This window comes from Rhinolophus hipposideros, assembly GCF_964194185.1.
Source record: "Rhinolophus hipposideros genome assembly, chromosome: 20".
Lineage (NCBI taxonomy): Eukaryota > Metazoa > Chordata > Mammalia > Chiroptera > Rhinolophidae > Rhinolophus > Rhinolophus hipposideros.
The window spans coordinates 21,835,987-21,850,058 of record NC_138066.1 but is presented as its reverse complement, the minus strand read 5'-3'; the positions used below and the strand labels follow the sequence as shown (position 1 = coordinate 21,850,058).

General features: G+C 39.9%; 1 protein-coding gene across 1 annotated transcript in view; it reads right to left on the bottom strand.

The window, feature by feature from the left end:
* TAF15 (TATA-box binding protein associated factor 15) overlaps window positions 1-10,212 on the bottom strand; it is a 31,945-nt gene extending 21,733 nt beyond the window's left edge. Inside the window, exons 1-5 of the mRNA XM_081027443.1 lie at window positions 10,069-10,212; window positions 3,443-3,482; window positions 1,909-1,960; window positions 1,738-1,822; window positions 1,553-1,655 (exon numbers count right to left, since the gene is read on the bottom strand). Coding sequence (XP_080883569.1) covers window positions 1,553-1,655; window positions 1,738-1,822; window positions 1,909-1,960; window positions 3,443-3,482; window positions 10,069-10,075 — 287 coding nt within the window. The 5' untranslated portion in view covers window positions 10,076-10,212. The remainder of the gene's footprint in view (window positions 1-1,552; window positions 1,656-1,737; window positions 1,823-1,908; window positions 1,961-3,442; window positions 3,483-10,068) is intronic.
* Between the last annotated feature and the right edge of the window lie 3,860 nt (window positions 10,213-14,072).

Below are 14,072 nucleotides of genomic sequence, written 5' to 3'. Positions count from 1 at the left end.
GCCACAAAATAAGTATGTCTGATTCTTTAACAAATATGCCACAAGTGCTCAGTCCTTTTACATTGAAAGGCTCTCTATCACTGAATTTTAACAACGTTATCTCATAATATTTTGGGGACTATTTTCTTACAATTATCTTCTTAGGACCTACAGTACATTCTTCTAAGTATCTTCAATGCTAACAAATTTTAGAAAACAGTAATCATTCAGATGTTTAGTCTGTTAAGTAAGAGGAAGGAACTTGTTTTGTTATGCCATTTTTTAATCTGAAAAGAAGTCTGACTACTAAATAATGAAATTGCTCATTATCTCTGGCAATTCTAAAAGAAAATTCTTAGTATGTTCTGAGCAACAGAACTATCAATTATCAGCTTTCAGGATAGGAATGTTGAAAAGAACACTTGATTAGATTTGAGTTCTAATTTTTACTTTTTAAAAAGGTCTCATAACTTAATAGTCACATCTTAGTCTGCATCAGGTGATCAAACAATCAGTATGTTCCCCAACTTCCTACCCAAAGCACATCATATCAATGGTCAGAACTCGAGCACTTCACTTTAAAATGGTTGTCAAACCAAATCTAACATTTCTCTTTGGTCTACAATAATGTCACACTTCCAAAAATGTATCCTTATAAAAGGAGTGTCTTTAAATTTAAAACTAACAGGGTTTGAAGAGTTCTTTCTTCTAATATAACACACTTTCTAGATATTACTCCCTACATCTGTATTCACTTTCTACTTTTCAAAGCACTCTCATATCTAAAAGACTGATAATTTGACCTCACACATCTTTCCCCAATGCTTTTATTTTACTTAGAATAATTTTCTTCACTGCAGAGAGGCAATACTGACCTCAGTTTTTGCCTCATTTTTTAGCTATGTAACCTAATAAGCTATGTAATCTTAACAAATTCTGTTTACCTCTATAAAATGAAGATAATTACTGACACTATTTCAGAGTGGTATTTAAGTAGCATTTCACAAAATGTTAAGCGTAATGAAAAAAGTTGCTATTATTTAAATTAATAACAAGCATAGGTAGGCTCCTCAAATCTGAAAGTTAAAAAAACTATAAAACCTGTAAATCTGCTGGTAAATATTCACCTATGTTACCAAATAAAACATATTTTAGGGTATCTTGAGTATGGGTAGGTTTTGACACTTTTTCCTGCAACATTTTGTCCTTGAAAAGGTCATACATTAAAATGGTTAAAAAGTAAAATAGAAGTAAAAATAAGCAATGAGAAGTCTCCTTTTATAGGTAGGTTTTTATTTAATGTCAGGTATAAAGCAAAGGTCCAAATTTTTTCTTTTAACATTTAAATCACATACGATCATTTATAGCTAAACAATAATTTTACAAATAACACCTAAGTATCAAATGACAGTGCTGACAATTTCCACATTCTTCCTAACACAAAACTGATACTCCATCAAAACTTCTCTGAAAAAAATGTTTAAAGCTAGAAGTATGCTGGTGAAATCTGTTTAATACCCAAAGTGTTATTTCCACTGCCCAACACAAGTCAGTACTTTTATTGTTTCTTTACCCTCCTGATGATTCCGTGTTTTGCTGTCCCTGGTTATTGTAAGATTGTTGGCCATAGGAGCTCTGCTTTTGATTCTCATAACCACCGTAGGATTGTGAATAACCTAAACATTGGATGGATATATCATTTAGTAAAGGTTCTGATTTTTCATTTGTAAAGTAGCAAATTTAACAAACCAGTCCAACCTGATTGGCTTTGTCCATAGCTGGAGTAGTTGCCATAGTTCTGTCCATATGAGGAATCAGTAGTTTGCCCATAGCCAGAATAGCTCTGAAATTTAGGTAAATACAAGTTTCACCACTCACTTAAAATAAAAATAACTATTTATGAAGAACACAATTTATATTTTAACCTACTTGTGGTGCTTGTCCATAACCTTGATTGCCTTGATTTCCATAGGAAGAATAACTGTAAAAGAAAAATATAGTACTTGAAAGAAAGAAATGTGCTAGAATTTAAAAGCTTAAAGAACCGTATCTTTGTTTTTAACTTTCAACTCAAATACAAGCTTCTTTTCTGAGAAACTGTCAATCTGTTTGTCTCTTTGAATCTAAACTGAAAGGTGATGACTAACGACTATTAAAGACATAAATGAAGTCATTCCAGACCTCTTGGATGCCAAACAAACACCAAAAGTTTTGCTTTGACAATCTCCTACAAATGAACAAAACTTCACCAGAAATAGAGAACCCAAAGAGACTTTTATGCTTGGGAGATAGGGGTGGGGGATTACTACACAAAGCAGCAAGACCCATAACAAGTATCTGAAGCAGAAAAATGATCTTTTTAAGTTAGCACTTTAAGCAATTTAGCTATGTTTTGACAGATTAATTTCTTCCTAACATTTGCCTTAAATCTGCTTTTAACTTCCTAGAAAAGGCAAAGGGTGGCACTCAAAGTCCAATTTTTGTGCCTCAGTAATTAGAGGTATGTGTATCTTCAGAGTACTATCATACAATGAAATTATTTTCTATCCCCAGCGTCGTAGCCCAGCCTGCTATATGGTTTGACTGAATAAATGTACCTTCTTTAGATTTGAATTTTCTTTAATTTTAGAGCATGTAAGCTCTAACTAGTCAGAAACACTTTCTGAAAATATGCCAAAGAAAAACACATTTGCAAAAAAAATATTTTTATCATTTTAGAGCTATCAAGCTATCAAGAATTTAACTTTATAAAATCTATTTCACTAAAGAAACATTTGCTAGTTGCCTACTATGGTTAGTACTATGAGATTAGCATTATTCTATGAGAATAAAAATGTCAAATCGTTTTCATGAATCCTAAAACTTGATAAAAGTAGACATCTGAGATGCTATTCTGAATATCTCACACTGAGCTGCAAAACATTTATAGTTTAAGTTGAAGGCTGTATTTCCGGTAAGCCAGAGAACTCTACTGCATGTAAACATTCACATAAAAACAGACTTTTCTTTTTATTGTGAACATGGTAAGGAGTTTTTTAAAAAATGCTACACATTTCTATGATTGTGCTTCTAGAAAATGTTACCAAAAAAAACCATATTAGTATATTACATACAAAAAAATGAAATGCTTTTTCCAAGAACCTGTTATAGTTGAATTTCTTACATCCTTTTAATAATTGTCTTTTTGAAAAACTTCCCAAAGAAAATAATCTTTATAATACCTACGAGATTTGTTTTAATCTCTAGGGGCATCTATATTTACTGCTTCAAATAGTTTTTTAAAAAAAAGGAAGACATGTTTTACAGCACCTATTTACATAGGCCGACTATTTCCCCTTGACAAGCTAATATTTAACTCTCTTAAGACGTTCAGATACCAAATCTCAAGAGGGAAGCCTGACTAAATTCAACTTTTTTTCCCAGTTCTACTTTTTCATGGTATTAAAATGTATGTGTACTTTACCTTTGCTGCTCACCCCCAGACTGACCGTAACTTCCAGAATCTAAAACACATAAAAAGAATTTTAAATCTGATTTAAAATTATGCTTCCCTCGAAGGCTGATTTTAAATCTTACAGATGAAATGTAATTTTAAAATGTCATAAAAAGGAACAGAAAGAAAAACTAGAAGTTAAAAATACTGTGCAAGGAGAAATCTGTATAAATAGTATTTGCTGTTTACAGTAACTACATCTTTGAAAACTACTCTACAACCATGTCCTGATGGTCAGGAGAATCAAGTGAACAAATGTGAAATGATCAGTGAAAAACACACCCTTTTAACGAAAACTCAAAAGCTGAAGTTATATTATCTTTATATACAAAAAGATATGTTAAACCTACTCAGGACCAAAAAGGGGGAAGACACAATGACAAGATAAATTCCCCAGGATTACATTTATTTGCATATCATCCCCAACCCAACACCTACACCATTCCCTGTACTGAATTGCTTTGGCTGTCACCAGCAACAAAAAGATCTCATGAAGAAGGTGGTAAAGGCAGTTATAAGTTGTTTAAGCCCAACTTTTCTAAGCTTTCAAGGTCTTCGCCAATTGATATGCCAACTCAGCAATACCTACTTCTAGCTTCCTTTCTGGCAATAAAAACTACCAAAGAAGGCATGAATTGAGTAACATGTCAAAAACAGAAAGAAAAAAAATTGAACTACGAGCTTTTCTCAATAGTTCAAAACATGTTTTATCAAAAGTTTTTGAATAGGCTCTATCCTTTAGTGTTCTACTCAGAGTCAAGGAATGACCTACGTTTATTAGTGATGAAGAGAAGAGTAATACTATATGAAATACTTTCAAATGCAAAAAGTAACTGAGTCTCAAACCGCTGACCATTAGGCCCAACATCATCCAATATGAAACAAAACCATTTGTTGTTAGACAGTTCTGAAAACCTACCAAGAATCAAATCAGTGAAGTTTTCATTCAATTCATATTAAGCTACAATATGAAAACACTGACATTGGCTGTATAAGTGGGTGACATCAAATTTGCCACTTTTCTGCAATACGGAAGATCTCCAATCAGAGTGAACAACATTATTTAAAATCCTTAATTATAATTACTGAATGCAATGCTGACACAAACTACTTCTGTGAAGGACACAAGGCTACCTGAGATGAGAAAGAAAAAAATTGTGCATCACTGCCATGCCCGTGATAAAATGACTGTAGATTTACAGCTAACAACCAAATTTAAAAAAACACATGAATCTAACTGGACCATAGAGACTAGATGTTTCTATCAAAAGGGGAAGGAAATTAACTTCAACCAAATCAGCAACTGAAAAGGATTATGGGGAGGGTTCGGTAGAATGTATGAGTAAAATTTAAGATATCCTGGGGTTGCATGAAACTTGAAATTACATCTGGTGACATGAATGTGGATCCTCCCAGTGACAAGGGGGATCCATATTCTGTTGTGCACCCCTCAGTGTATATCCCTCAGGCAATATTACAGAAGTATACAACACACAGGTCATGTACTGGCTCAACTCTAGTAGTAGGAGTCCTTAACTGTAATCCACTCACTTCAGCCTTCTTGTAAATTTGACTTCAGTTGGCTGACTTTACAACTGCAGAAGATATAGAAAAAAGAATACTGACCAGTTAAGTCTGAACCTTAGTATAAATACTTGAGGAAGTGTAGATGTTTTATATTCATCAGAGAAAATCAAGTTTATGTTATTTAGGGCATTTCAAACAATTGCTCATCATGAGTACTTGACACTTGAGACTTGTATCTAGACCCATGAATTACTTATAAGTGCTTTTATTTCCAAGTGTATAAGGTTTTGGTTCTTTGTCTTCTAATTATATTCCACTGCAGCAATAAGGTATTTTATCATTCCTGATGTTAGGATTTGCTGTTTTTTTTTTGCTTCTACCCCTTGGTAAATATTTTACTTGCATAAATGTTTCCTATGTGCTTGACAAGAACTGCAAATTTTCTAAATGTTGAATGAATTCTTCGAAGTCTGTAAGATGATGCTTGTTAGTTGTGTCATTCACATTCCTATTGTTTGGTCCGCATGATCTATTAATTACAGAGAAGTATGTTTAAAAAGCTCCCAGATTGACTAACTTGATTTGGTTTTTTTTTTTTGTTTTTTTTTGCTTTCTATTAATATGAGGTTATAATGTTAGGCACATAAAAGCAGATTTAGATTTTCCTGGTGAATTTCCTTTTAACATTACATAAATACTATCATTCTAAATGTCCACCCTTTATTCTGACTTGTAATATTCCTTTTGGTTGTTTCCCTCTATGTATTTTCAACATTTATTCTTATGTTTTAGGTATATTTCTAAACAGCACATAACTAGATCATTTTTTCCCAACATGAAAATGTCTTTAAACTAGTATTTTTGTACTTTTACTATTGTTTCATTTATTTCTACCTGCCTCTACTGGACTTTCTACTTACCAGGATTCCTTTTTCCTTTAAACTCCTATCCTGCCTCCTATTGGGTTTTTACTCCTTTTCCTTCGTCTGCTTTATGTGACACATTCAATTTCTGTTCTTTTCGTAAGTTACCATTCATAATTATGTTCAATTTTTAACGTGCATTCTTGACAAAGTTCAAAATGATCTTCAACCTCCACTAGAAAAACCCTAACACACCAATCAGCCTTCACCTATTATTTTGCTCCATTTTCCCATAGTTTGGCTTCCCCTTTTTTCAAATCTCTAAATGTACTCATTTTAATCTTCAATATTTCAGTCAGCATTTGCTTTTTGTTTGCTTCCTCTACATTGCTTTTTTTCATCCTACTCCTCCCTTCCGGGTTTAACTTAGTTCTTTCAGCAAAGACCTGAAAGTGGCACTCTTAGTCTTTGTATTTGGGTAAAAAATTTCAAGGTCAATGGTATTTTTCCTCTAAATCCCAAAGATCATTTCACTACTTTCCAGCACCTTAAAACTTTTAAGTATCAATCTTACCATTTCCCTTTCCCCTCTGGGAGGTTTGTTATTGGTATTTCAATATTGTTTTGTATCAATGTACCTAAGTAAGAACTGATTTTTATGTGTTTGAAATTGCTTCTTGATTCAAAAAAATTCACCAATTTTGGAAAATGATGAACTATTAATTCTTCCCCCATTTTCTCCTCAAACTCGGATGTATGATAGGACTTTTCAGTCTATTTCCCATGTTTCTTAATCTTTCATTTTTCATCTCTTTCCTTCTGAATTGAATTCTGGGTAATTATATCACATCTATCTTCCACTTCACTAATTATTTCTTCAGCTACCGTGTTTCCCCGAAAATACGTCTGGGTCTTATGTTAATTTTTGCTCCAAAAGATGCATTAGGGCTTATGTTCAGGGGATATCATCCTTGAAAACCATGCTAGGGCTTATTTTCCGGTTAGATCTTGTTTTCGGGGAAACACGGTAGATCTATCTGCAATTTAATTTATCTACTTTTTCCATTTTCTAGAAGTTGTACTTGGTTCTTTTCCAAATCTATATGGCTTTTTTCATAATACCTTGGTCTGAAAGTTCATTCCTTTTAGGTTTTTAATAATTTTAAACACATAATATTCACTTTCACATTTTTTATTAGGGGTTCTAATCCCATTTGTCACTCTCATTTTGATGAACGGTTTCCTAGAGTTCTGCAATTTTTGACTGTGAACTCATCTTTTCCAAGGCAAGTTTTTTCTGTAAGATTTCTGTGACCTAGACTGTGAAATTTCCTCCAGAAAAGGTTTTTCATTTGTTTCTACCAGGAAACCCAACCCAGAACCAATTTTTATGTTGATTTCTTGGTTTAAGGTTCTTGGACCCCCATAACTAGCCTAAATGTCACCCAAATTGTATGAAGCACAATTTCCTAGTTATGAATTCTCAGGACATTCCCACTTCCCCTTCCCCAACATCACTCAGGGACCAGGCTTCCTTGTTATCTCTTATGCTGGTACGAAAGTTTTTCTAGTTCATTCTTTCTCAGAAGATAGTCCTTTAAACATCTAGGTCTTATGTAGGGCCTTAGTTCCCATTACTCTAATGGTCAAGGCTTCATCTCCTGTCCTTAAAGTTTAGTTACTTGAATAAAATCAACGTTTCTAAATGATGAAACCTACACCCTCCTCTCCAGGGCAACCAAGTTAGCGCTGTGCCTACCATACTAACTTCTACTTGATTTCTGGCAGATGGGGCTTGCTCTTTCCTTTTTTTTTGAGTTCTTGAATTTTTAGGTGTTTGTAAATATTGAGAATTTTCAACTTATCTTGATCTGCCATATAGCCAAAATGAGAATTTTGAATTTGTAATTTTTATATATGTAATTGATATTAGATTTATACTTTTAACTTGAAAGGTGTCAGATAATTCACATCTGTAAATAGTATTTGAATGTCTGATAGTCTGATAATATTTACAATTTTGATTTACTGATTACGTAAATGCTTATATGTTCTTAGGTTTTAGGAACCTGCTCTGCCAGGCATCTGGAGTGGTTGAGTCAATTTGATAAATTAAACTTATAGGTGTAGTTTGGAATGTTTAAAGGACCTAACTAAACTTAATGCCATTAGTTGTTTAGGGGGAGTTTACTGTTAAATTTATTAATTTAAACATTCATCAAAGAATCATTCAAAAGCATTACTCCTACTTTTATACAAAGTCAAAAATATTATTTTTATATGCATTACAAAATGTATGAATATATAACATTAAATAGAACTTAAAGATTCTAGTTTAATTTAGTGACAAGCAATTAAAATCGTTCTTTTCACACATGAAAGCCAATCTTGATATTTTAAAAAAACCTCAAATCACAAAGTGACAAACATCTAGGGTCTTGGTAATTTGAAGATTGGTATTAATGGGTGAATGAGCTCACATACTAATGTGACACACTGAAAATCCTGGATTTTGCCCAGTAAACCTCTAAAATTTAATTTTCCATAAAAATTACCTAGTCCTATAAAATTAAGCCATTATTTTATACCAACAATACAATTATGGTAAATCTCACAAGACAGGCCACGTTTTTAATGAGCACTGTATCCTTTGAAAGCTGGCAAATGTCACCAAGAGGGTGGGAGAATCTTTATTTTTTTACACCATGGATGGGTTACACCCCCTCCTGAAGGTGCATTTCTATGTACTTTTGTGGAGCTTTACCAGACTTCATTCCAACGTATGCACACCTGGGAAATGATGCGCCACCGTCTACTTTGTGGTAAGCAATTTCTTGTTTAAGGATTAGAAATTGACAAAAAAAACCACAAAAGATAAAAAAGATGCCCCTCCCCCCAAGATCACTATTCTGGCTTCTTACTGTCCATGTGCGTCTAAGGAATGTTTACCATTCTCCCGTCCCACCCTTCTTGCCACTGTGGTCTCTGCTTGGCCTACCGCTCTCTTTGGGTCCATTCCCACCCTTCTGCAAGACTCGAGTCCTGGGAGGGGGCGCGGGAGGGGGGGGATGTTTGTTTTAAATACGGTTTTTTTTTTAAGGTTGTCCCTTACAAAAACGAGACGACTATCGGCAGTCCCTTTCATCCCAACCCCGCGGCTTTTAGGAAATGTGCTGTTCTCCCACCTGCCAAGGGTTTCCTAACTCTCCTGCTTTCTCCCAAGTGGCCAGCTGAGTCTCTGCGGCCTGCGAGGCACCCAACAACAGGGGGCTTCGCGCGGCCCGCGGGGGCTGCTAGGATCAGGACAGCCACGTTCCCCACTTTACATTCTGGGTGAGCAGGACCTAAACTCTCTCTCCTGCGCAGGTCAACGCTGCTTTTTCTCTTCCACGCAACAGGGGGCCTCGATTCACGCCCTTTGCGTGACACTGCCCTTCGTGGGTCTGGATGTGTTAAGGTACACGCCGGGTGTACGTACGTACAAGAGGCTGTCGATGATAGACAGAAAGAGCTCGTTTTCCAGCCCTTGGAGGTTAAAAAAAAAAAAAACAACAAACTGACGGGAGAAGAATGACAAAGAGGGGTGGCGAGGAGGCTGAAATCCTAGCGAACACCCCCCAGCTGGGACTCAGGGCGTTCCGACCGAGGGACGCCGAGGAGGAGGGCTTCGGAGCCGGCACCGTCCTTTCCAAAGGGCCCCCAGCGCGTCAATGCCCCCACCGGATGAATGGGAGAGTCAGAAGGCCCGGCTCCACTTCCCGGGTGGGGAGACTGAGGCTCGAGGCGGCGGGACTACCGGCCCGAAGCCCCGCTGGAAGACCGGCGGCGGAGCGGAGAACCAGCAGCACCGCTTCTCTCCGACGGACGCTCTCGTCACGGGCTCCCCCGCCCCCGCGATGGCGTACACGGCCTCCGCCCCCCGGCTCACACACCCTCCCCGGAGAGCCGCCCGTCGCCTCGGGTTCCGAGGATAGGGCCCAGAGACCCGGGCACTAAGCGCTCCCGCCGCGATTTGCAGACGGAGCGTCGGGAGCGTGCGTCCCTCCAGCCCAACATGGCGGAGGCCGCGTCCGCCCCCCGCCCCCACCCCCAGCCTCCCTCAGGGCCGGAGCCTGTCCCTCGGGGCCCTCCAGTGGGCGGGAAGACGGCCCAACCCTTCCAGGCCCCTTCTCGCCGCTGCCGTTGCTCGCTGAAGTCATCACCTACCCGACATGACTAACGGCCAGAGCGTGGAGCCCCCACAGCCCGCCGAGAACAAGGAATACCAGAGCCAAGCGGCACAGCGGCCGAAGGTGGACTGAGGTCGGCGCGGCGGGCTGAGCCCGACTGCGGGGCCTCGGGAGCCAATCAGAGGACGGTGGGCGGTACCATAGCGTCACGGCAGGAGGGGTAGTTCTGTACTAGTACCGGCCTCCGAATTCTGAGGACTTCAAAATCCCTCTCTATTCTCCCCTCCGCGAACCGTACCATTATTGAGAGGGAACTGAGCAGAGAAAGTACCAATGCCGCGATCAGAATGGGGGAGGAACCTGAACCTGCTCTCCGCGTCCTAATTGCACTCCCATTTCTCACTTGATTGCGTCGGATAGAATTTGAGGTTAGGAAGCGAAAGAGGAGAGGACAGACAGATTATTCGATTAAAAATGGCCTTTCCTCCCCTAACATTTCAGATGGTATGCCCTAGTTCGCTCCGCTTGGGCTGCAGACGGCGTGAGCCACCTGGGGGCGTTCGGAGTCGGCGAGCTCCGCGACGCAAAGTCGCGTGGAGCTCAGGTGCCTGGTCTCCTGCCTTGTTCTAACTACCTTGTCAAGTAAAAAAACTACAAGGTGATACTAGAACACACGTGCACATGAAAACGTAATCACACACAGACCGGACTCTAAAGATGAGGCGGGATGGGGGGTAGCGCTCCACTTTTCAGCGCTGTACCTTACATCATCGCATTTACTTCTCCAAACAGGTTTATCCCCACGTTACACAGAAGGCAGAATGCATCTGCTCTAGGACGCACAGCTAGACTTACTAGGCCAACGTGGAATTCGAGTCCCAGTAACCAGATAGGATTGCCAGGGTTTAACCCCATCTCTGCCTGTGGGCTTAACCATTACGCGTTACTGCCTAGCGGGAGCTCGAGTTCTGGATGGAGTGGGAGACAAAACCGACCGCCCAGAGCGCACGCAAGGACATGTTCCCCGAGGCCAAGATGACATCTGAGGCACACCATCGGTGGTGAGCAGAAGGTAACCAAGTGGACAAGTGGAGAAAAGTGCTTTGGACTAGTTGCAAAACAAATAATTCAATGTTTAGCTACGAGGGGAGAAGGGTAAGAGATGAGGCCAGAAAATTAGCTCCGACCTTGTAAAGTACATGAGCGTCTACTTTATCTTGAAGGCAGTGGGAACCTCTCACGGAAGGATTTCAAAAGATCAGCTTTGCATTTTCAAGCTGCAGTACTAAGAATGCATAGAGGTGAAAGACGCCTATAACGGGGAGACCAATTAGATGGCCAGTACAATCATTCTGGTAAGAGATCATAGTGGCCTGGACTTAGGTTGTAGCTGTGGAGATGGAGGTAAGCGGAGAGATCCCTGCGATACTTAGGAGGGAGGCTGGGCAAGACCTGGTGACCAATTTGGGTGGGAGAGGCTAGCAAAGAGAGAGCAGTCGGGTGAATTCTGGGTTTCCCATTTAGACAAGTGGACAGATGTTCACTGTGCCAGGGAATAGAAGGTGGAGCAGGTTGGGATGGAGGTGGAGCAGTACATTCAGAATTAGTGCCTTCGGGTTAGAAAAAAGGGCATGAGGTCATCTCTCCTCATTATACCAGCAGTAACTGTGCTTTCAACTCTGGATGTAGAGGGTCACAGCTCTCTAGACAGGTCCAAACAAGTAAGGCTAGAGGAATAAAAATTCTTGCATGACTGAAAACAATTTAGTTGTTCAGCTTGTATATGGAGGAAGGCAACCTGAAGGAAAAGGGCATGTGCAACAGCAGGAAGAAACTGGGTTATTGAGGGGAGGAAAGACTTCTAGATTGTTCATTTTTTTTAGACTTGGGATTTTTTTTTTGAAGACGGGAACACAGAACATATTGCTCATCATTGCCTTCTTAAGTTTATACCACTACGCAACCATTCATTTGTGCATGTATTTTTCACTCAACTGCCATCTCCTGAGGTCTCCTAGGTGTCAGGCCCTGGAAGTCTCTGGAGATAGAGAAATAGGAAGCACCACAGCCCTGCCCTCCAGGAACTGCAATCTCATAACAGGGACAGCACAAACCTGTGATTCCAATCAACTACATACTAAACATGCTAGAATTGGAGGATACAAGGGGTGCTCTGAAAACACAGAGGAAGAGAATCTAGCCCACATGAAGGGTGGAGCCCATATTAAGGAAGGCTTCCTGCAGGAAATGCCTCCTAAACTGAACTTTGAAGAAAGAACAGGAATTAGCCAGGAGATGAGGTGTATATCAGGAACAGCATGGGATAGAACAGGGGGATAGGGCTGCATTTGCAAAAACTAGGGGAGAGCAAATTCTGGGACTTGCAAGCAGATTAGACTGGCTGGTCTGTGGAGTTGAGGAGTGGGGAATGGTGATAAATGAAGTGAAAGAAGTAGACAGAAGCCGCAGCTTGAAGAGCCCTGTGTGTCTTGCAGAGGAGTTTAGATATTAAATTTAAAACCATGGGGAACTTCTGAGGAATCTGATCAAAGGAGTGACATTTAATTTTTTATATCCATTATCTCCTTTAATCCTCTGGATGCCCTATGAAATAGGTATTGCTTTATGCACATTTTGTAGATGAGAACTGAAAGCTCAGGAAGATGAAATTCTTTACGAAGTTCACACAGCCAATTAAAGACAAAAGCAGAGCTCTAACCCAGGCCTTTGGACCAAGCCCAGTGTGCTTTATACAGTGTCCCTGGTCTCCCAAACTTGAAACAGGGAACTCCTGCTAGGTCTGCATTGCTCTGGGGCTTCTTTCCAAGGGTCCTGCTTTGCCACAAAGGGATTCACACATTGACTCCTGTGCCCTCCTGCCTTCTAGTCTTTTGCCTGGGGATAATTACCTGCAACAGACTTCAATCAGTCATTCTTCACACTACAAGATCCTGCTCCTTCTATCTCCACTATCCTGGCATATTTAGGAAAGATAGCAGGTACATTTTACACATCAGGTTTAGCAGAATGTATCTGAAGAGGTCTTGGTACTGAGCGTGTTTGCCCTTGATCCTGAAGTCCTCACTTGGGGAGCTGACTGCAGGCTGCACTTCACTTTCAGAGATTCCTTCAGGCAGTAGTTTCCAACTAGAGAATCAGTCCATGGGTGTCCTGGTGGGAAATTAGATGGTAGAAGAAAAAGTGGAGTAAGGGTTATCCCTCTCTGCCAAGGGGCGGGCTCAAGCAGCAACTGTCTTCTCCAGAGCTCCAGTTTTCATCAGGGACCCTGGCTCCTGCGTTCCGGAAACCCCACTCCTCCCTTCAGTCCTCCAGCCTATGGCTAATGGAAGCTTCTAGCTATTGTTTTGAAAGACGAGGGAGGGAGGGAAGGAAGAAGGGGGAGAGAGAGAAAGAGAAAGAAAAGGCCAAAATATAGTCACTTTTGCTACTAAGCCATGTCACCAAACCAAAATTTTTTTTTTTTTTAAGATTTTATTGGGAATGGGGAACAGGACTTTATTGGGGAACAGTGTGTACTTCCGGGACTTTTTTCCAAGTCAAGTTGTTGTTCTTTCGATCTTAGTTGTGGAGGGCGCAGCTCAGCACCAGGTCCAGTTGCCGTCTTCTAGTTGCAGGGGGCACAGCCCACCATCCCTCGGGGGAGTCACACAGCAGCCTTTGGAGTTAAGAGCATGGAGCTCTAACCGCCTTAGCCACCGGGCCGGCCCACCAAACCAAAACTTAATAACTAACCTAAGGCAGTTTCAGCCTCTACAGGGAGTGGAATTTTTAAACCAATAAGTCTGGAATTTCCTGATCCATACTAGTGAGGTAATGTGCCTGATAAGACACCCTGCTTTTCCCTAAGGGAAGGTGTCTTTGCCTGAAATAATCCACTCTTAATTTAGTTCCACCCTCTTTCTTACTATAAAAACCTTCCATTTTATACAATTCATTGGAGCTCTTCTAGTGATACATGAATTGCGTAATAAAGCCAATTAGATCTTCAAATTTACTCAGTTAAATTTTGTTCTTTAACAC